The 23,434-nt window shown below is 41.4% G+C and overlaps 2 protein-coding genes across 3 annotated transcripts; both read left to right on the top strand.

The window, feature by feature from the left end:
• The first annotated feature begins 410 nt into the window (after positions 1-410).
• Positions 411-4,740, top strand: snrpe (small nuclear ribonucleoprotein polypeptide E). Its single transcript, XM_079510285.1, has 5 exons — positions 411-643; positions 1,217-1,243; positions 1,353-1,415; positions 4,054-4,132; positions 4,505-4,740. The coding sequence occupies exons 1-5, from the start codon at positions 590-592 to the stop codon at positions 4,567-4,569; spliced, it is 288 nt and encodes a 95-aa protein (XP_079366411.1). The 5' UTR covers positions 411-589; the 3' UTR covers positions 4,570-4,740.
• A 749-nt stretch (positions 4,741-5,489) lies between these two features.
• On the top strand, positions 5,490-23,132 carry cdc42 (cell division cycle 42). Of its 2 annotated transcripts, none has more exons than XM_079509375.1 (6): positions 5,490-5,610; positions 15,703-15,836; positions 15,962-16,034; positions 16,137-16,246; positions 16,437-16,634; positions 21,122-23,132. In XM_079509375.1, exons 2-6 carry the CDS (start codon positions 15,732-15,734, stop codon positions 21,209-21,211), a joined length of 576 nt encoding a protein of 191 aa, XP_079365501.1. In that variant the 5' UTR covers positions 5,490-5,610; positions 15,703-15,731; the 3' UTR covers positions 21,212-23,132. The 2 variants fall into 2 exon arrangements, with proteins under 2 accessions (XP_079365501.1, XP_079365502.1); XM_079509376.1 differs by lacking the exon at positions 21,122-23,132 and adding an exon at positions 18,849-20,068.
• The last annotated feature ends 302 nt before the right edge of the window (positions 23,133-23,434 follow it).

Below are 23,434 nucleotides of genomic sequence, written 5' to 3'. Positions count from 1 at the left end.
TTTCTGAAGGGAAAGAAAGAAGATGGTTCAAATTGGAAGAACGAGCTGTGACAAAGCCAAAGGAAAAGTCAAAAAGTGAACCATTGCGCTTTATAGTTCTAAGATTGAGTTTATATTTCCCGTAGTAAAATCATCTTGGGGTTGGAAATGTTAATTGAGAACTTTGTATAATATAGAGGCCAACATCTAGGCGAATATATTACACCTTGATTTAGAGAATGTATCTGTACTTTATTTTTTATGTAGGCCTACTTACGAACGCATCATTATCATCATTATTTGTAGGTAGCCTACAACAGAGGGCCTACAGTAAGCTCACCAAATTGGGCCTAATTTGTTTCCGTCTGAAAACAAAACGGCCAGTTGCGCGACCTCCTACCTCCAGGGGACGCTGGTTGTCCAATTCCACTACGGAAGCTCCTGCTCCTTACTACGCGTGGGTTGATGCGCATGCGCATGCGGAAGAAACCGACCCCGCCATTGAAGCAAACATCAACGTGCAGCTTTCGTTATTACGGGAATTGAATTCAACAGAATCATCTAAAAACGTATTACTGTATTCGTAGATACGTGCTACTCAGCTGGAGGGATGGCGTACAGAGGACAAGGACAGAAGGTCCAGAAGGTTATGGTGCAGCCAATTGTATCCTTTCTGGTTTAAAAACGCTACGGACTATTGAATTGCTAGCAACGATAGCAGAGTTAGCTTGTCATTCATCGTCGGCGAAAGAAAACCTCACGAGATAAAACTCATCTGGAGTGGAGTCAATTTCTGTGGTGGATTAATGTTCATATTATGTTATAGCGTAACGTTTATGTACCCTGAGCTTTCTAAGAAATTAAGAAGTGACTTGTTGATTCAGAAATCATTTAGTCGACGGCAAGAATAAGAATAATATATGTAATAATATATAACCTGGCCATTCGTGGAGTTGAGCATTGCTTTTACTAAATAAAATACATTTAAAAATATATCGATAGCCCATCAGGTCTGTATACAACATGCACTGTATGTAGTCATTTGTCTTGGTTTCCTGGTTATACAAGCACAACATGGCCTATTGTCCTCAAGACGTGCAGTGCAAAAGCTCTCCCTTGAATAGTATGAACATAAATATGGACAAGCACGGATAATATTGTGACTATAGCACTATAGACTATATCTGTGCTATTTGCTTTGATATGCCACATTTTCCCTTGACTCATTTTTTACCAGAACCTAATTTTCAGGTATTTACAAAATGTAAGTATTCTTATATTTTTCTTATATACTTTACTTATGTTTTGTGTCTGTACTTGTCTACTTGAAGTTGATCTGGCGTTAATCTTTTCCTCTTGTGTCTTTGCTGCAGCGCTCACGGATCCAGGTGTGGTTGTATGAACAGGTGAACATGCGGATAGAAGGCTGCATCATTGTAAGTTCAAATAAAAATGTGTTAACATTTGGGATAGTGATATTATATAATTGTTTATTCCTGGGTAATTTACAGTGCTCAAAATAATAACACTGGATCAATCCTGATTTTAACATTCCAGACTAGAAAATCAGTAATAAAAACAAGTGTGCCACCTGCCAGATATCGGACAGCATAGAGAGACTTAAATATGTGATCTATCGGGATCGGTATCGAATAGGTTTTTATGATGGTTGATCGGGAGTGGAAAAATCGTGATTGAGGCATCCCTAATGAAAATAGCCACCACTGCATTATCCACCCTGTGGCCTGTTCAATCCATCTCTTCACTGAGACAAAGGCAGCATCAGGCGTCTTCTCTGATCTCTACACTGATTCCAACAGATCTTCAACTTTTTTTGTTCACTTTCAGAGCCCATTGATTGTAGAGTAAATATCAACCTAAATGGCATTTTCATTAATTTAAATGGATAGTATTTAACTTAATATTTACATTTATTTAAGACCCAAAGTCCATTCTACAAATGCCTTAAAAAAAGGTATGCTACTACATAGCTAAAAATGATAGAGATGCTTTTCTGGTTTTAATGGGTAAACGTGCGATCACACCGGGATGTTTTTTTTTTGCAGAGATCTGGAAGTGGATCTCTGCATTCCCAATTTCCCATTGAAAAGCATTGGTGGACTCCGACACAGCCATGTCGAATCCCGCTGCCGTCACTATTTTTCCAACAAACATGGACTGTTTTTTTTTGTCCGATAAAGTATAGTTTTAGACCACGACAGAGGGGCGCCATCTCAAGCGAACTTGAGCCACCAGAGACAGTGAGACACCACTGAGTGCCGTGTCGAACGTTGCGAAGTTCGCTTGAGCCGACTCAGCCCTGTTCGAGTTGCAACCCGATAGACACAGAATAGTAAATCCCAAGTAGGGAAAGTCGTGGGCCATGCTGGGATGCAAACGCAGATTAGACACACCAACGGATCGAAATGTGGAAACAATGGTCGGACATCCGGTCGAACATGCGCTGCTCCCGGTCATGCGGTTAGGGTTTGAGGTAGGTTGTCGGTCTAATAACAGTCGGACCAATAGTATGTTAAACTAAAGCCGGTCCGGAATGCTCGCGAATGTGACTTTTTTGGTGAATGACATGACTAGACGGCGAAGCAGTTCCGCGTGCATCACAGAAAGGGTAGGCCAATCGGAGGCAGCTTGGCAATTGTCTGTTGCTGTATGTATACATGTGACTGAGGAAGATCGAAACGTCAGCCATTTCTTGTTGTACTAGCACCTGAATAAAAGACTAACTATCCACTGCTCCAGTGTCTATCCCTTCTGCAACTGTTGTCCCTGTGACGCACTGAACTAGCTGTATTAGGCTGAGGCGTGCCGGTAGATTGAGTATTCCCAGCAGTTGAGTAGTGTGGTGGTGTTTACCTGAAGAAACGCATTGCTCACTCGCTATATTTTGGTGTTTTCACTGTTTGTTTTGGTAGACAGGGGTGTTTTTGTATGTAATTATACTGAATCTATTCAGTCAGACTCTGTGTAGCCAGGCCCGGCGTCACGGGGGGCAACCGGACCATCTCGCCCAAGACTGCCAGTTAAAAAAAACAATCCTGGTAGTTTTTAATTAATAGCGTTTTGGCGTCTTAAAGGAGAATTCCATACTAAAAGGCTTTCTTACCTTTCTTTGTAGTTGTTACGCCCCCACCAAAGAGGTCCAGGTGTTATTTTGTGCAAAAGCTCCTTATTGGCTATTTCCCCTACCATAAGCCCTAAATGAATTGCATTGAATTGAATGGGAATTGAAGGGGGCTATGGGGTGTTGTGCTAATTCGCTTATTTACATCGCTCAAAAATATATATTTTTTGTATATATCCTCTCTTCATAATGTAAATAATATCCCAAGCGGCACACTTTACTACTTATTTCGATGGAAATAAGCGAATTAGCACAACACCCCATAGCCCCATTCAATTCCCATTCAATGCAATTCATTGAGGGCTTATGGTAGGGGAAATAGCCAATAAGGAGTTTTTGCACACACAAAAACACCTGGACCTCTTTGGTGGGGACGTAACGACTACAAAGAAAGGTAAGAAAGCCTTCTAGCATGGAATTCTCCTTTAAGATAGTGGTCAGTGATTATGTGTGGGACTGATGTCGGGAGGGACTTCAGCTGCTGTTGGTAAAAAATAAATAAACGTTTTTACCCTGAGGGACAATTCCAATCCAAACGGTGTTTAGATCGCTTTCTTCCCCATGTTTGGTTGTGATTGTGAACATGTTTACCTACAATATCATTTTTTGATTAATGGCCCCTAGGGGTTGTCGTCGAGTCATCAGATCGTTATGTATTTCACACTACAGGAGTCTTTTTTTTTTTTTTTTTAAATCGACATATCTGTGTGGCTTTGACACTAAACGATTGATAGCCGACTAGGCATCACACACCGCAAGAGTTCTGTAGTGCAGTCTGCTCGAGTTGACTGGCTGACGCTATGAGTAAAGATTACATGTAGGCTATTTATTAGACCTGCATTTTCCCACAAATGATCAGTGTATGCATGTCTTTAAATCAAGTATCAATTTTGGAGAAGAAAGCTTATGCTCACATTTCTTTCTCATCTTAGGGCTTTGACGAGTACATGAACCTGGTTCTAGATGATTCCGAGGAAGTCCACATGAAGACAAAGAACAGAAAGCCCCTGGGTGAGATGCATGCAGTCTAAAGCTGTCTGTCCTAACCTTTAGTTAACCAAGATTAGAAGATCCCTTGATTTAACTAGTTAAACCTAGAGACGGTCCCAATTGATCTATTCGTTGATTTTGTTTTTTTTATTTAATTATTCCTTGCAACTAATTTAGTCAGAATGACACTAAATTGTAAGCTGTCATGACATCTAATGTATGTATATTATGTATGAATTTGATATGAATATTCACTCCTTTATGGCCATTATTGGCTTATCCAGAACTGAATTGTCATTGTATGTCCCTTTTTACATTACATTTGTTGAATTGCTCTGCCTGTCTTAACTGTCTTAAACTTAACAGTTTTCTCTTTCTGCCTATGTATTTCAGGGAGGATCATGCTAAAAGGAGACAACATCACCTTGCTGCAGAGTGTGGCCACCACCACCACCTAAGTTTCACAACTGAGATGTTTGCGATGCTAAATTTTCTAGACTTTTTTTCCTTCTCCCACTCGTTTTGTTTTGCAAATTAAATGGACATTCTTGTTTATGTAACATGGATGTTGTAATGGTTAGTTTTCCTAGAGGTTTCTCAAGAATAAAGCCCTTTGTTTTTGTTTCTTACAGATGTTATCATTATTCCAGTATTTTGCACCTCTTTTGAGATTTTTAGAGATTGTATAGAGCTACACTGCCATCTAATGGTAGGCAGTAAAATAGCATTCTAATAATGTAGGTCAAACAAAGCTGCAGACGAATCAAGACAACTTTTAAGATACAGTTTGTGATTTTGTTGTATTAAGTTCACAAAGACGGCACAACCTTTAAGAGTGCTTTTAGGAAAAGCCATAGACCATTACAATAAACAAACTAGCTGAAACCTAAATATTTAAAGCACTATGTTTGTATGGTGAAATGTCCCAATTAAGTTTAATTCTGGCATATAGTTTGTGGGTACAGTTTAACCAAAAAGATACTGTAAGTTGAACGCTAAATGTATGAGATGGAAAACTTGACCTCAAAGAAATTAGCATTTTGTCCTTATTTCCAAATGTTAAGGAAATGAGCAATTCTTACAGCAAGTGTTACGGTCATAGCGTAAACCACGCTATATAAAATGTTACAATATAATCTGTCAACGGGAACAAACTGATGGTATAAAAATGGGATATAAACAGTACACTAAATGTTATTTTTCAATGCACATTCCTGAATTGCATAAAGTTCTTATGCAGTGGACAAAAGAAAATCCACAATTTTGGTTTCTGACTGGGGTACTGAGGCATATGGGCATATGAGGCATATTTCACACCTGAAATTGAAATCGCGATCAAATACATTTTCAGTTTAAAGTTAACCCAGATCGTGTCGAACTGGACTGGTGAGTGTTGAATGATGCTGAGTGACGTAGTACGCGACGTGTCCCTGTTCTGCTGAGTGGGAAGCCCCTAGCGTCAGCCTGCCAACGCCCGGCTCACACAAATAGAAGATACGGTACGGAAAACAAATCTTTCCTTTTCATTCTCTTGTTTTTGTTTTAATGTAAGCGATTGAATGCTGTCTTAATGCTCATAGTTAAACTACTGCGATTATCATGAGTTTGCCATATTGAGGTTAACGGGTCACAATACTAGTTTATGCCTGTCTCATTCAGCACCAGCATCCGCTAACGTTAGCTCAGCTGGGCTAACTAGGTTAGTAAACGACCCCGGCTAAGAGAGAAGTGTGTGTTCACACCGGCTAGCAAAGAGACCCTTTGTGAAGTCGTTATTGTTAAAATTCTTAACTTGGTTGTGTGACAGTCATTTATATCATGGGTCGTTTCGTTTTGACAGTAAGGGAGCAACGGCAGTTCTCAACAGCAATAGTTCATGTTAGCTGACATTAGCGCGACGTGCCTCGAGGTGGGGCTGTTGTGCGGTTACAGTACTGTCTAGTATCGTCGAGCTACTTTGTTAGCTATTTTTTACAATCAAAGGTAGTATCATGGACCTATTTGTCAACATTGTTTTTCTGCCAAGGCCGAAATGCACGTTTAGTAAGAACAGTTGCCAGTTAAGTTAGCCAATCAATCCAGGCAAGCTTGATCAAGTCCGGACGATGTGGTTCGATTTGAACGCGAAGACTATAATTAACATTACAATTGTTAGTTTTGAGTTGTGGGTGTTGCAATGACTTATGTTATGGCTAGGCAAATGTACGTATACTAGCTGCGTATTGCACTTTCTTGAGCGAAAAATGTACTTTCACGCTAAATGAGCAAAACTTGTAATTTATACATTGATTATTCATCCATTTGTTAATAATTCCTGTTAAAACAGTATTTCAATCTTTGGCTAGTTGTTTGATGTGTTTTGACACTGTAAATGTCGCATCAAATAGGCACAATACCCTAGATCCTTATCTGGGTCAGGCCTGTGTGTATGTGCATCACTGGGTCTGGGTCTTGTATATGAAAAGAGCCCGCAAGAAAGCTTTCAGGCAAACTGCGGGACCAATCACAGTGGAATTTAAAGTGTGTAAATCCGGTAGTAAAGCAAGTCAGCACCTTGCTGTAGCGCCTGTCGTTTGTGAAATAGTCGTGTAATAGTCAATACACGACGGTACGGTACTATTCATTGTGCAAGTTGGAGGAATTAGATGCATCACATTTTATCATTAATAGCTAATTTGAGGTTAAGTGAATTCCGGGCTTGATGCACTTGTGTCCAATCCAGTGCTTATTTCCAATTAGCTATGTGTTCTGTTTTAAGTGTCAGCATCTGTCAGCTGTCATCCTAGCAAACTGAAACTCAGCAGCTTTCACTGCAAGCCCACATAGGCTGCCCTGCTTTCTGACTGTGCTGGGCTGCTGGCTGGCCTACAAACACAAATGAGTGGATTAAAGTCTGATAGTCATTACTGCAGCTGTGGCCAACCTACCAACACATCTCAGTTTACTGAAAAAGCTGTCTGCTGCTGCAAGGACGTGTTCAGATATAATCCAGGGACGTGTTCAGATATTCCAGAGTTGTCTGTGTTCATGGATGCAAGTCTTTCTAGTTCTGGGTAGTTGGTTACACATTGTACTTTAAAGTAGGCCACAGTTTGCAAACCATTACTGGCCCTGCGGGGCAGGAAGTGCCATATGCTGTTGCGTGGTGAAAATCAAGTGATGATGACACAATGAGCTGCACTTCATGCGTTTTGAGCCATTAGCCTTCCTAAATTGTGTACAAGTCAAATGACTTACTTGAAGATAGTGTGATGTACATAGAAATGTCAGTTTTACTTGTGTATTATGAATTAATTAACTCATTTGTATTAGTTGTATTTATTTTATTTATATGTAGTTAAAATTGCAACCAGTAACTGACTAACTTGTTAATGCAAACTTGTTAGTGCAATAGCTTATCCTGATTGCATTAACAAGCAAATGCAGGCGCAAAGTGTGTTAGAAAATCTTGAATTGAGGTATAGTAATTACTAGTAACTAAATCTAGTAATTATTTTTGATGGGTGCTAGCCCCTCCTATATTCAGCTATTAGTGTAGATTTTTGTCCTACACAAACATTAAATTCCCATTGACAATGAATGGAGAATTTGTCATCTGTGGATGAGCAAATCGGTATTTTTGTCCTACACAAAGTTAAATTCCCATTGACAATGAATGGAGAATGTACGTCTCATGTGAACGAGTACATCGACATGTTACATCATCATGATGATGTACGATGATAAGAGCGCCCCTCACTTAACTAAAATGCAAAAATCTGGTCAACATCACAATTATCACTGTTATGGAGTTACTACATACTTAGATGCAGTTCTAATTCTGGCTAAATGGGTGGGTAGTGCTTCTAAAATAGTTTTTGCCATAACCATGAAAACATATTTTAAGGCTAGGAAATACAATGTCGTAATTGGGTAATAATCTTGGTTGCTTAACCATTTAGTTAAAGATGACAACACAACACAAAGGGTTAGGGTCGGGACCGCGTTACAACTGTAGTGTCAACATGACAATGACAACAAACATCATGCCAATATGGAGCATCCAGTACTGTACAGCAGATTGATTTATTTTACCAGCAAGATGAGTTGTGTGTTGAGTTTACATGCAGCAAATGCATTTATTTGTTCTTTGTTTTTCATTTTTCCTCCCAGCAGCATAACAATTAGGGATGGACAATTCATCGGTCATCATATTGGTATCAGCCGACATTGGCCTTAAAATGCAATATTGGTATCGAACTAATATCAAAATAATGCATTCACTTATTATATTTGAATTTGTAATTATGTTTGAATGATGTGAAGTAGCCTAAGATAAAAGTGTTTTAATCGGTATCGGCCAGAAATGTCACATTGTTGTATCCCTCCTAATAAGTAATAACAATCAGTAGTGTGTTTTCATAAAGCCCTTCTGTGGTCTGGTCACTCTGGTGACTTGGTATCAACAGCGTGCTCAGACTCGCTGTGATCAGGTTTGCTAGATTAATGATATTGTTTCTTTTGTTGTGATGGGATTTGCTGCTAGCATACCAGTACATGCTGCGGGCAACATTTGAAGAGAAATTAAACTTTCAAGCATGTCAGCCATGGTCACACTGAAATGGAGAGATGTGGGTAGCTCCCATTTTCCTAATGGACTGGACAGTTAGCGAGGAGGAAGCTTATTTCTGTTAATCTATTGGCGTACTTGAATTCAAACTGAATCGGAATTGATCTTTTAAGGAGGATGAATTTAATAAACAACGGTTTAACTGTGGTCCAGCACAGTCAAACCGTTGTTTATTAAATTCCCCTCTACCCCACACTCTCTCCATATGGTCACAGTATCTGCTTTGAAACTGCAACCACAGGCACTCTGCTGCTGTGTCCCTCTCTGCTAAACCTCGTGTACATTCACCTACCCCCCAGTGATGCAGAGATGTGCATAGGCTTAGTGCAGACTGCAGACCTATTATGACACTGTAGAGAGGACAGACTGAGGATGATTTCTTTTAAAGCAAGAATTTTGAGCAAGAATCGTGCAGCACTAGTTGGCTGTCCAATTCATTCATTCATTAAGAGAGGTTTAAGTCAAGCACTTTGATGTTGTCTGTTTAAAGCCACAGTAGTTTGCCACATTTTGAATGTACTTGTAGTAATGGCCAGCATCTACAGACTAAAAACAATACATATTTTAATGGAAAAAATGAGAATCGTGTGAGAAATAAGAATCGTGATCTCAATTATTGTGGAGGAATATCGAGATTCACATTTGAGCAAGAATCATGCAGCACTAGTCTATATATCTCAACATGTTGGGATAGGGACATGGGAGCATTTTGCGCAGGAAGAATGGATGATTTGAGGCTGGGGTTCAAGTTCTGACAAAGGCTTGTAGAAAAAAGAAAGAGTCATAGGGATGTGGGGGTTGTTGCTATTGGGTCCTGCCTTAGTGAAAGTGAATTGCTGTTATAGGCATTGGGTATTACTATTAATTCAGCTCCATCATTCAAAGTTAGCTGCAAAGCTGTGCTGAGTTCCTGTACTATGCTGTAGTCTGCAGTCAAATAGGGTTCTTTAATATTCCAGAAAATGTGTATGCTGCCTGCATATGCTTTTCAGTGTGCAATGATTTCTACTATTGGGATCAGTACGTTTTTTATAAAAATCATAATTGTGAAAGTGAATTGTCATGGCAGCATTAATATTCATAGATTGACACCTATGATCATGTCCTAGGCTCCTAGCTAGCTAAATGGTGCTGTGCAGGCAGCACAACTAAACAGATGACGTTATGCTCCAGCTTTAAGCCGCAGTGACCCACTGTTGGGAGAGAGGGATGGGAGGTGTGCTCGCCCAATATGTAGGAAATTAGGAATGAGGGGGAGCAAAGTGTCGTCTGTCACATAAAAGAGAGCTTTGCTGAGGATCTAGCAGCCTCATTCCCTCGGATAAAGGACATTTCCATTCTTAGACGTCAGATGAGAAGCTGTTACTTAGCTGCTTGGCAGCCACAGTGCAGGTGATTTGGTCTACTTGCAGCATTACATGTCTAGAATTAAGAGTACCATATGTTCTCTGGTGTTTACGTTGGTGCAGGCTTGCCACGTAGCACATATAAGACCAGTTCATCAACAGCAAATCATGGATATTTGAGAGGTAGGGTCTGATGTTGCATGAATTCGAAATAAAGTAAAAAAGATATTGATCAAAAACGCTATCAATATCTGATATGTTTATTGCAGTATTACCAATACTTCTTTTCTCACCGGGTCTCTTGAAGACTCTTCACCATTACCAAATGGGTCACTTCATTCAGCATTCGAGAGAGAGGCCTTTCGTCTTTTCTTGTGATTGCTATTTAATTTAGTCACAAAAACATCAGTGATTTACAAGGGTCCACACTCCACAGAAAGCATGTTTGGATATCATGTCCAAAGCACTACACCCCGCTTTACGAACTGTGGTATATCATCCACAACGATCCGTTAAAAGCAATGACTTTGATTCTGATTAAGAATGGTGGGAATTGGGAAATCAGAACCACAGAATGTTCAGTGTTTTGAAAATCGATACATTTCATCGAGTAAATTCTTAACGCCAATTAATCGATTGATTCATTGTTAACATCCCTCGCTGTAGTGTGAAGGACATTCTGCTCCCCATTTTTTCCCCGGACGATTCATCATCATCACCTTTATTTAAGGAGTACAGTTGAGGGCAAGCCCTCATTTTCAGTGTAGTCGAGGAAATTCTCTGGCAGTGCTGTAGGAACGATAATTTTGTGTATTAAATTACGAAGAGAATTTACATCTGGACAGTCCGTCCTTGCCCTTCGATCCCAGATAGGGCAGTTATTAATCACTGGACAGTGGACAAATACACAGAAGTACATCGACAAGCAGCCCTAGGGTGACATTTAAGCCCAGCACTAACTCTAAAAGTGGCTTGGCTTGGCTAAAAGTAAATTACATAGTTGTAATAAGTGCTGTTATTATAGCTGTTTATTAGGTATGCATATGCACCAATTGATAGACCACAGTTTTTGCTGATCACCAAGGTCGATCGATCAGATGCGCATTGTTCCAGAGCACACTACCTGCAATAGTTGGTTATTATAATTGTACAATAAATATGTGCATATATATGGGATTGGACCGACTGACTTCAAAACTGGGCGTGCGCAGTGCCAAGGCCTCGAGGGAGTGTGGTGATGTCCAGTTGTCCACAACCAATATGGCCCATCCATATGGCATTCCAATATATGGGCATGTACTGATAACATCAGAGATCTCCATATAATGGGCATAAGGACACAGATGGGTACAATGAGTACTCTAGATGTGAGGGCTGCATACCGTCCCGATCATCTAGTAATATAAATGGACTTACTGTGTCAAATTGAATAAGACTTACCAGGTCAAATACAAGTATTTTTGTTTATTATTTATCAGCGTTGGGTGTCCATCAGTTGACGGTGCATTATGAGCACACAGCCTATGACATTATGGCATTCTGCCATTAGCCACACCGTAAAAACTGGCTTTGCCGAAACATAGGCAGTGGCACCTATAAGAGGCTCAGTGTCTGTGTGTCCGTAGCTAATCTGACAAACCTCCAGACTGATCATAGCCAAATCTCCTGTGTAGACAGAGCCAGCAGACCACAGAAGTACCTCCTATAGCTTGTAGATCAGCTTTTTGACATATGATGATACCCTTTTATGATTTTAAATCAATCACGTGATACACATTGGTGTAAATAACATTTTGCAGTTGGTGGTGGGGATGTTAATTTTACAAGCACAAGAAGTTTGTTTATCCGCAGAAATGCCTTGGAATTATGTCTGTGTTCAGTAATGTATGACTCTCGAATGCTAGTATGCATAATTACATAATAACTGGCTCAAAGAGAGGCAAAGCCATGCTGGGTGCAGTATCGGGTGAAGTGATGTGGGCCCTTAAAGTGCCACTCCCCCCAAAATAATATTTTTTGAAGTCTATGGCCTCACTCAGGCATGGAAGCCTCAGCATAACACCAGGGCTCCACCGGGCGCGTCAGCGTCGCGTCTCCGTCACCGCCAGGGAATGTTCCCTTTTTAATCAATGAAGGGTGGCTCCACTGCCCGTGTTGCGTTGACGGAGACGCGACGCGTGCATTCAAATTGAACCGGTGCGTTTTTTGACGCACGCGACGGAGACGCAACGCGTCCGGTGGAGCCCTGGCGTTAGTCGTACAACTCCTGCTGCTAAGATGAACATTTCAGCGCTATGCTGCTTATGCTTATGCATATCTCTCTACATTTGCATCCTACTTCAAGTCGCTTGCTCTCAGAGTTGTTCTGGCAGGCTGGTGACACGCAATGATGTTCAACGTAAACCTGGACCTCTCCAACTCAAACCGATGGACCGGCACTGGATTTGGGATGGGAGGCAGGTGTAAATCTTATATGTAGGCATTGTAGAGCGGATGCAAAAATATGCTTCCAGAATTCATGGAAATGGGGTAAAATATTGGAGAGAAGTTGTGGAAATTGCTTGGTAAAAATCATGTAGTAATGTCGGGTGCAGTACTTAGTTTAGACAGTTTTTGGTTTAGACTAGTCATTGGTTAGACCAGTCATTAGTCCTACAACTAGACCAGTCATTAGTCCTACAACTACAACCTATCTCAAACCCTCACCCTAAACCTAACCTCCCACGGGCAGCACACCTAAACCTAACCTTAACCCATGTCTAACCAATGACTAGTCTAAATTAAGTATGCACCCCGTAATGTCTACGTCTGTTTGGCTGGAAAATGTGTTACCCAGGAGAGAATTATTAATTCTCTAATTAAATCGGTACATTATGTAAAATAAAGAGAGAGGGCCAGATAGTGTGACAAGCAGGCCAGTTTGAAGAGAAGCATAATGGACTAACGATATGAGATATATAGGGTATGGCATGCTTAGTAAGTGGAAAATCGAGTGGCAAAGTGTATTTAACATCATTTAATGCAATCAGATAGGACGCATGTCCTCTGTTGATATGTAATACTTTCCCAAATATTTGTCTTAATTGGTAGCTTGTGTGTGTGTGTGTGTGTGTGTGTGTGTGTGTGTGTGTGTGTGTGTGTGTGTGTGTGTGTGTGTGTGTGTGTGTGTGTGTGTGTGTGTGTGTGTGTGTGTGTGAGTGTGAGTGTGAGTGTCAGTGTCAGTGTCAGTGTCACTGTTACTGTGTTGCTGACAGTGGCTCTGGAATGTATGTAATTGGGGGTGGTTTATTGTGTATCCATTAGAATAGCACAGATCCAGGAATAGCACAGCATTAACAAAGTGAGTGAAGCGAAACTAATGCCATGTACACATCTGATCCAACTTGTAGTCAGACAGCATGTCAAATGTATGGACTGTATGTTCTAGGGATTAACAGTTTAAATGAAACGTAAACCACCATCTGTATTCTGTTTAGGGCTAATTAAACAAATGCAATATATCTCTTATTAATATAAATCTTGTATATTATTGTAACTCATACAATAGTAGCAAATTATGTTGAACACACACACTACTGTACTGTTTTTCAAAATGTCCGTCAGCAGTCAGACTGGATTTAACGCATGAATTATTCTACAAGCGTTTCATTCTAATGCGCAATGCTTTGATGTCCAGATGCGTGTGCTAGTGACAGCTGAACCGCCTTTCTATCCAGAGCCGTGAACCAGTTGGATTAATTCAATATGTATCATATAAATATCCAATGTTGCTGGCTGCCACAACATCTATAATGTAGATCTATAATGTAGGCAGTAAAAAAAATATGCTCCTATAAACCTGGTGTAGAGCAGCAGGCTATATATGTATATATATGTATGGGTTTACAAGAATTGAGAGCTCATTTGGTTGTTGACTCTCACAGAAATTCAAATGGGTCGATTTTGTTCCGTCTGTGATTACAGTCCCAGACAGGTTTGTGTTGTGATTTACCTGACATAATTATCAGTTTTTAGTCAATATATTGAAAGGATCGTCACAAGGATGTCATTTTGAGGGGGTATTTGCCTTAGAGTATATATGAATAGAGACGGCACCCGAGTTCTCCTCCCATCCACTTGCATTAAGTTGCTCAAAAGCCCATGAGGCGATTTCACTGTGCATTCTGGGTAGGAACAGAGTGCATTCTGGGATGGATTGGGCCCAAACACATGAACGCGCTGCCGCTGACTATCATTGCAGGCATTCAGCGTTCACGTGTCATCGTGAACGTGCACAATGATAGTCAACGGACCAGCGCGTTCATGTGTTTGGGCCTACGCTGCAATATCAAATTCGGCCACTATGTCCATTTCGCCTCAGGGTTTCATCCGGGTGCCGTCTCTATTCATATATACTCTAAGGTATTTGCAGGTGGGAACTTGGAAGACAGCAGACAATATTGTTTTGTTGTTGTCGCTGCACTCAATGACTCAAGTCGTACTTGTTGGTCATGACGGCACCTGTTCAGCAAGTAGTGGATCTTGGGTAGATGATGGGGCAAAGTCGCAAACATGCATGCCGTACACACTCGCTGTGAAACTCCTCACCGTCACATCACTTAAAAAAACCCTCTAGACTGGACATGAGTTGTCTATACTTGACCGCTTTGTTTCTGTCTACACTATCTCTTTGCCAAAAATAGACGATCTACAAGCTCGGGGCGGGGTGGGGGGTTAGTACTGAACTGGCCTATAATTGCTAAGAAATTATATTTGTCAGTTTCTCTCCTGAGTGGATAATGTGATCCCCACACACACACACACACACACACACACACACACACAGCGTGAAGTGGCTACAGCGCGTGCTCCGGTGAAAACGCCAAAACGGCTAATCTACAAGCTCACAACATCACAGGTTGCAAAAGCCATGAGTTCTCTCAAGCCAAAGCTCAAAATTGTGACCATTTTGGACTCAAATGCACCTGCAATTGGATCTGTGCGACATACCAAATATATTCGGGAGTACCTGTAGGACTGTCCTTACTTTCTGTGGTGCATGTCAAACTGGGGGTCCTTGATACTTTTCAATTGGGGGTCTGTGGGATAATAAGTGTAAATGTTGCGGTCCTTGCCATGAAAACAACCTACCATGCATTTGTAAGAATACTTTCATGTTATACTGCTGTTTTTATTCATTAAAAAACACAAGTATATTATACAAGTTGAAACTTATCAGAACGGGTAAGGACTAGTTGGAATAATAGAGCTGTTTTTTAACAAAATATATTATGTATACAGTGATGGAGTGTAGACACAATCACATGCAGTGATACTTTTTCTCTTGTAGTCCTATATCGTTAGTAAATTGTGCTGTATCATTGTGGCAAATGGCATGACATAATGATCCCCTTGTTTGAGATACTGCTTCTTATTCGTTTTCTTCTCCGATTCTGTCCATGATTCCAACTCAATTGAAAACGGGTCTTTAATTTGTAGATGTACTGTATATTAACAGTTCCAACTTGCTTTATAGCAGTTGTGAATGCCATCTCCTGTTCTCGCTCATCTCTTTGTTCTATGTTGACCACATGTTGTTTGATCCTTCTGCTATAGCCCCTCACTAATGAAACAACCTGTTTTTCTCTCTTTTCCAGATCTTGAATGAGTTGTGTAAAAGCCAGCTATGCAGACCATCAAGTGTGTTGTAGTTGGGGACGGAGCAGTTGGTAAAACCTGTCTGCTCATCTCTTATACGACAAACAAGTTCCCCTCGGAATATGTACCTACGGTCAGTGGATGAAGCCAAGAGATTATAATCGTGTGTGTGTGTGTGTGTGCGTGTGTGTGCGTGTGCGCGTGTGTGCACTGATTTGTAACCACTTGTCTCTCTTCCTCCCTCTTTCCAAACTGTAGGTGTTTGATAACTATGCTGTAACTGTAATGATCGGAGGCGAGCCCTACACTTTGGGCTTGTTCGATACTGCAGGTATGTGTTTTCTTGTTGCATGCTACTGTGTGTGTGTGTGTGTGTGTGTGTGTGTTAAACTTGTGTATTTTAAACACGTGTTCACTTGTTTGGTTTCTTCAGGTCAGGAGGACTATGACAGGTTACGACCTCTGAGTTATCCCCAGACAGATGTCTTCCTTGTCTGTTTCTCTGTCGTATCCCCCTCCTCTTTCGAAAACGTCAAAGAAAAGGCAAGTCTTACTTCTCTCCTCTGTCTCTCACTTGCCGGGTTTTCTCCTTTCTCCAAACAAAATTGTAAAATAAATATTTTTTTGAAGGCAATGGGAAGTACAGTATGATGCCAGCAATTTGGTTAGTTTTTTTTGTACCGTAGTGCTTTTCTCGTATCCTTACATTTCTCTGTGTTTGTGTGATGCTCAGTGGGTACCAGAGATCACCCACCACTGTCCAAAGACGCCTTTCCTGCTGGTGGGGACTCAGATCGACCTGAGGGACGACCCGTCCACTATAGAGAAGTTGGCCAAGAACAAGCAGAAGCCCATTACTCCAGAAACGGCCGAGAAACTGGCCAGGGACCTTAAGGCTGTCAAATACGTGGAGTGCTCAGCCCTCACACAGGTAAGAGCTATGCAAGCTGAGGGCCCTATCTTTACATATATGCGTATACGGTTTGGCATTTTTTTTTACTATTTTGAAAAACATTTTAAAATGGTTCAAATAGCAGATCTACCAGCTCACGTCGTGTCGATGTAGATCGGCTATTTTCACTATTTTACAAATGTTCATAAAAATAGTAAAAAATGGCAAAAAAAGGTTTTAAGTATAAGGGTTAGGGATTTATTGCGCCACGAGCCTTAACCCTAAAACACTTTCGCTACCCCTAACATTATGCATAGGTGTGGTTTGGGCGTTACATTAATGAAACCAATCATCGTGCCAGGTGCCTTTACCTGTAAGAGTAAGTTGCGCAATGCGTTATGTCCAGTGCCATCGTACACTCTCACCCTCTCTGCCCATGGAAGAGGCAGTCTGACATTGATTGCCTTGGAATAAAATCTAATTTGATGCACAGAATTATCACGCACCGATTGCTGGTTATAGAGAACTTGCAACATCAACTTGCATATGGTACAGTATGTTCTACAGAGGTTAAAAGGCAAGAAAGTGGTGTAAAAAGGAACATATGTCCCCTGATCCATATGCATATTGTTCCTCTGTTTCTGACCTGAATGTTGACCATGTTTGATCACTGTCCTGTCTTACTTCATGAGGTCAGAGTTGATTCAAGTCCCATAAAGGTTACATATGATTCAGAAGAAACATGTATAGGCCATAGGCCATACTTGGTTGATCATCAGCTCGGAGTACAATTGAGGGGCAGGCCCTCATTTTCAATGTAGCCGAAATAGATCAGGTTAGATCAGGGCTGTGGTTTGCAGATTCCAAAATTGTAATGGTACGCTAGGGAAAACATTTGATTGCTGATATAGTTAAATATCTGTTGGGTTTCAAAATTGTTATTGTTGGAATGAAAAACACTCCTTTTCCTGCATGTATTGTGACAGTATGTGTGTTTGTCTTTAGACTTTTAAAACCAAAATGAAACACTGATATTTGTCTATATATATATATATATATATATATATATATATATATATAGTGCTCAGAAGAGAGAGACAGTACAGATACTATTAAACAAGGTTGTGGTGTTTAAGTTGCACATTATTGATTTCCTGTGGGGACATTTGTCCCCTGTGCTGGATCCAAACTTTTAGTAGCAGTGACTAGGTTGCAGTTATAAGGGCATTTACCGTGGTCAAAGGAACTAGCATACTAACCTTGATGCCGTTTGGTCACAGAGAAGACGTGCAATCTCCACACACAAAGGTCTCAGTTTGGCTCAATCCCTTTCCCAGGACATTGTCACGTGAAACAACAGTGCTAACCACTGAGTTGCCACACCCCAAATTAAATTCGGACAGTGACAATCCGACATACATTAATATTGCTAGATAAATTCCAGTAAACATATTTTGATTTGACTAACACCTTGATTGTACCGTCTCAGCTGAGTCTATGAAGATATAGGAGCAGTGACAAACAGAATGGGGAGAGAGAAGCTTATTTTTTTCCCCCCTGGGGGGGTGGGTTGCCGTGTCCCAGGCTGTGGGGACGGGCCTTGCTGGAAGAGAACAATAGGGGGGTGGGTTGCCGTGTCCCAGGCTGTGGGGACGGGCCTTGCTGGAAGAAAACAATAGGTGGGTGGGTTGCCCTGTCCCAGGTTGTGGGGACGGGCCTTGCTGGAAGAGAACAATAGTTTCTCTGCTCCACTCCTTCCTTCCTGCCCCCCTCCCCCCTGCTGCTGATGTAATATCCTGTTTCCTGTCCGCTGCCCCTGTGGTCTGGGGAGCATCCCTCCATCCACACCTCTGCTTCACAGCCCAGCTGACAGAGCTGGTCTGCGTCTAGTCTGTGGCCGCTCGCTCACACGCCTTCTCTTTTTGTCATGTCTTTCCCACCCACATACTTTAACCACATTAACCCTGGTGTGTATTTTGGGAATGTCATTATAGGAAAACAAATGTCAAAATTTGTCTTCCAAAATAGCAGGATCTACAAGCTCAACAAGTTTGCAGATCGTCTGTTTTCACATTGCCAATAAGGCTTAAGTGGTTAATTCTATCTCTACAGTCTTCGCTTGTGTTTCAGACACTGTTCCTCTTTGCTTGCCCATGTTCCTCTTATGTACCCATCTCCCTCTCTCTTTCGCTGTGCCTGTGCTTGCTGTGCTAATAGTGCTGTTGTTCTCTCCCCTCCCCTCTGTCATTGTAGCGAGGGCTGAAGAATGTATTTGATGAAGCTATCCTAGCTGCCCTAGAGCCGCCCGAGACCAAGAGAAAGAGGAAATGCTGTATATTTTAAAGTCGCCCACTCCTCTTCACCACCTCTCTTCCTATCCTTGCTATTGTTCTCTGACCTCCACCACCATTTCCCCCTCATCCCCCTTGTCTCTTGCCTTTCTACTCTCCATCTCTTATCTACCCATGTCCTTCTCCCCCTCTCTTTTCCCTTCATAGCTGCTGCTTTTCAAGTATTTTCGCGTCTTTACTTTACAAGTAACCAACATGCCAATCAGCAACCATTTCCTGTCTTCACTTCCTCTCACCCACTGCTACTTTGTATTGAGAGCTCAGCTCACTACAGCTTGTCTCTCTGTTTTCTAACCTTTTCCAAGCTGTAACAATACTGAATGACATAAAAAATAACATTTGGCCAAATCAACACTGGTTTCGCTCCTGTTAGCCTACTATGTTTAAGTTTTGGAAAGGGGTTAGCTTGAACTTATTTTGAATGGACATCATTAACCTACAAGTCAGACACATCAGCAGACATATCATTATTCTCCTCAGAGGGTTCTGCTTTTGGCCCTCTCATATATTTGGCCTGTGGCCAAGAGTAGAGCTAAAGCTATAGAGGATGTAGTATGCTGTTTGGGATGTGGCCATTGTTGCTTCAGTTAGCCTAGATTTGCTTTTCCCATTTAATAGCATTCAATGTAGAGAGGGTTTGGAGTAGATGTGGGACTCGTTTCAGGCCTCAGCAGTGTTGAAAGATCTGCACATTCATACAACCTGTGCCTCCATTAACAAACTAATGGTTATGTAATTTTGTACTACTGTTTGATGTATAATTAACAGGCCAAGATGTCGGCTTATGGTTTCTGTTTAGTACAAATGTGGAACTATTCGTTCTTTAGCATCAAAGCATGGAATATTGGCACACCTTGAGCTATATTTAACACTTGTTTTATATGGGTTCATAACCAGACACTGTTTTTTTTCCTTCTTTTTTCTTGGAAGATGTTTGCTTCCTGTCGGAAAGCAAAGCATACTCGGTTCACAATTTCTATGGCCACTCATCCTCTCTATATGACTAATGTGCAATTTGCTGCAGTGCATATCCTCCTGTCTTGGAAATTCAGATGATATTTAATACATTTTAATTGTAATAAATGGTTTGTGGAATTGATTAATAAAGGATAAGTTAACTTATCTCTTGTTCTCTCTTCTTTAGTCCACAGAGGAGTGTAGTTTAGGACTAGTGTACTCTGAGCTGACTAGAGCCCCTGTGGGTGTTCTAGTGTACTCTGAGCTGACTAGAGCCCCTGTGGGTGTTCCCTGCATTCAGCAGCACATTTTTAGACATCACATGATCAGGCTAAATGTAAGGCTCTTACACTGTTCTGCTTAGGGGCAAACACTTTTCATAACATCCATCTCAATGCAACAATCACAACACTTGAATCTCATTTGGCGTGTGTGTGTGTGTGTGTGTGTGTGTGTGTGTGTGTGTGTGTGTGTGTGTGTGTGTGTGGGGTCATGTGCCCGATTTGTCTGTGTGATTCTGACGTGTTAGTTTTGTTTGTCCTGCCTTATACACTCAGCCTCTACCTCTTTACCTTTGTGTGTGGATAATATTTTTGGATCGTTGTTCTCTTTACCTCCACTTTCTTGTTTGAATTGCCAATGAATTTGAAGTGTCACAACCAATGTGCACCTCGACATTCAACACAGTAACATGTGCTGTGTTGGTGTCTTTATCCTAAAGCCTGGGTTATACTGTACTAATGCCATCTTTATACCAACTTTTCAAGCGATTTTAGTCATTTTACTGGTAGAGACAAATTTGTTGAGATACAATCATGAGAGTTTTGCTCGATTTGTTGCATGTTCCTGTCTTTGACGTTTGGTGTGAGGTGGTAATAGCTGCTTGTGTCTCGTACACTGAAACTAACCGATCAAAAAGCTGTTGGCTATTTTCGGTGTGCGGCGAGTTGGCAACCCACACAAATCCTTCGAACACGGACAAAATTATGCAGTTAGTTTCCATGAGGTTATACATTTCTGTACTCGGCTATGAACTGATTAGTTTCTGATGTAACGGCGCACACAATCCATGGTAATAGGTGTTTGTTTGGACCTGATGTTACACTTTGATTTGCACAGTGACCTTCCTCCCATGTCTGTCTCCCATTGAGCCCTTTATTTGACCTGTGTGAGAGTGTGTTGTCTCATCATTCAGCTTGTGTGTGTTTGTGTCCACAGAAAGGCCTAAAGAATGTGTTTGATGAGGCGATATTGGCTGCGTTGGAGCCCCCAGAGCCCAAGAAGAAACGCAAATGTGTGCTGCTATGAGTGATACCGTCCTGAAAGAATACATGACACACACACACACACACACACACACACACACACACACACACACACACACACACACACACACACACACACACACACACACACCTACCTTATGTACATACATGCACACACATTCTTCTCTTGCCCTCTCCATCCCTTTCCCTTGCTCTGCTAAGGCTGGTTAACAGCTATGTCCTCCAACAGCAAAGACTAAGAAAGAAGATGACCAACTAAGTTTGAGATAACCCTCTGCAATAATGACCTAGATCTGAGTCTGGCCTGGTCAGACAGAAGACAAACCTAACCCTGCTAACAAGCTGGGCTCTGGGCAGGATGGTGAAATACTACATCAGGCTTTAGTAGAATTCAAGAGGTATGTCGAGTTGAATCTTGTCAGTGTTGTGGCCTATCCACTTCTTGGTGTCCAACCACTTAGCTGTCATTGGCCAATGAAAAGCTTTTGATGGAATTAAGCCCTGCCCCTTTTCCAGCTGCCTGATTGAGTGTTGCTTTCTCTGCGCCCCGTGACGAGCGCACTCATCACCTGGTCCCGACGATCCTTCTCAGCAGCACTTGACAAGTAGTGCTTCTTTGTTTTTGTTTGCCAACACCCGCCCCTCCCCTTCCCTCAACAAACACAATTGAAGTCTGAAAAAACTTTCTTCCATATTCCAGGTGGACTGACTCAGCTAAGCTTTGGCCACCCAGAGAACTGTGCACATCTGAAAGGATTGGATAATTATGTGAAGTTACCATAGTTGATGTCCTACATGCTCTATTAGGACCTACCATTCTGCTCTGTACCATCTAATCCAGTCATATGTGCAAGGCGTTCAGGGTGCTCACTAGCGGTCTATTTGGAATGCAGTGTTCGCTGAAGAGCTACAGGCAAACCAATAGCAAAGGGTCTGTGAGCGGACCGCAGGAATTGGCCTTTTTTTGAAGCAGGGAACTTTTAAAACAGTGTTAGCAGAACAAGCGGTGTGTTCTTAATATGTTGCCAGGGACCAAGGGAGTGTAGGCAGGATATCGTTGAACCATTGTTGTAACCACACAGTGAGAACGGGCACAACAGAGACACCCTCGGTGGTACACCAATAGCCACATTCGAAGCATGACCTTTCTACTGAATTGCGTGCCATTGTTGTGCTCCGAGATGACCAGATCTTCAGGCGCCTCACAACGTGTTGCAATGCGACACATTGTGATCTTGTAGATCTGATCTTACTCGGGCTTTGCGTGTTTTATCACACAGCGCCAGCTGTGTCCAGGCAGGGCGTAGATTCTGTGTGACCGGATGGGCTGTCTCTCTCTCCCGTCCTAACGGTGTGCCACTGCATGTAGCCGAGCCTTGGTCTCTGTTTTGATGATAGGTTTAACAGATATAATAATAATAATAATGTAAGCTGGCACACAATGTTGATGTAGGCTCCAGATGTTTTTACCAAAACCTTTTTTTTTGCTCTGTTCCGTTTGTTTTTAATTTTATATTTTTTAAAAATGAGGGTTACTTTTAACTCCTTTTTACATTTAGTGGGTCGGAACTCACCTGAACTCTTATCTGCCAGTTAACATAAAGCAAACCTCTGTTTGGTTTAGTATACGTAACAAACCTCCAATGGCAGAGAGACTGTTTGATAAAGATTATCTGTGATTGGTTTGGTTTAGTATACGTAACAGAAACCTCCAATGGCAGAGAGACTGTTTGATAAAGATTATCTGTGATTGGTTATTTTGTTTTTCCTTTACTGGTGGCTTAGAGTTGGGTTGAAGTCCAGCCCAAGTCAGTATAATTATTATAACCTGTTATTTGTTTTTGTTTTTTTGTTTTTGGTGCAAAACCAAATGCTTTGTCTGAAGTCTTTGTTCTTTGTATATGCATACTTTTCAAAAATATTAAACTTATACCTTAATTGCCTTTACTACTTTTGCCTTGCCTTCTTTAAGGTGCGATTCAATAATTTAGAGGCACCAGGTTGGAGAGAGAATCACATAACTCTGGAAAGTTGCTTGTGTTTCTTGTCCTTTCTGTCAAAACCGTTACATTGCACAGGTAATTATCCTGGTCTTTTAAATGCTTAGTTACCTTTACATTTACACAAACGTGTAGGGCAGTGGTTCCCAAAGTCGGGTCCGGGGACCCCCAGGGGTCCTTGAGGGAGTTCCAGCGGGTCCCCAACTAAATGATAGTTTGTTAGGGTCCATTTGGTTCCATTTGTA

Source organism: Electrona antarctica (genome assembly GCF_951216825.1).
Source record: "Electrona antarctica genome assembly, chromosome: 9".
NCBI classification, from domain to species: domain Eukaryota; kingdom Metazoa; phylum Chordata; class Actinopteri; order Myctophiformes; family Myctophidae; genus Electrona; species Electrona antarctica.
This window is presented reverse-complemented; position numbering and strand designations above follow the sequence as displayed.

Excerpts from the sequence above, each read along its gene's own strand:
- snrpe (XM_079510285.1), top strand. The coding sequence starts at position 590 with ATGGCGTACAGAGGACAAGGACAGAAGGTCCAGAAGGTTATGGTGCAG. Across the intron at positions 1,416-4,053 it reads GGATAGAAGGCTGCATCATT|GGCTTTGACGAGTACATGAA; the intron begins GTAAGTTCAAAT and ends TTCTCATCTTAG. Across the intron at positions 4,133-4,504 it reads AAAGAACAGAAAGCCCCTGG|GGAGGATCATGCTAAAAGGA; the intron begins GTGAGATGCATG and ends TATGTATTTCAG.
- cdc42 (XM_079509375.1), top strand. The coding sequence starts at position 15,732 with ATGCAGACCATCAAGTGTGTTGTAGTTGGGGACGGAGCAGTTGGTAAA. Across the intron at positions 16,035-16,136 it reads GGGCTTGTTCGATACTGCAG|GTCAGGAGGACTATGACAGG; the intron begins GTATGTGTTTTC and ends TGGTTTCTTCAG. Across the intron at positions 16,635-21,121 it reads AGTGCTCAGCCCTCACACAG|AAAGGCCTAAAGAATGTGTT; the intron begins GTAAGAGCTATG and ends TTGTGTCCACAG.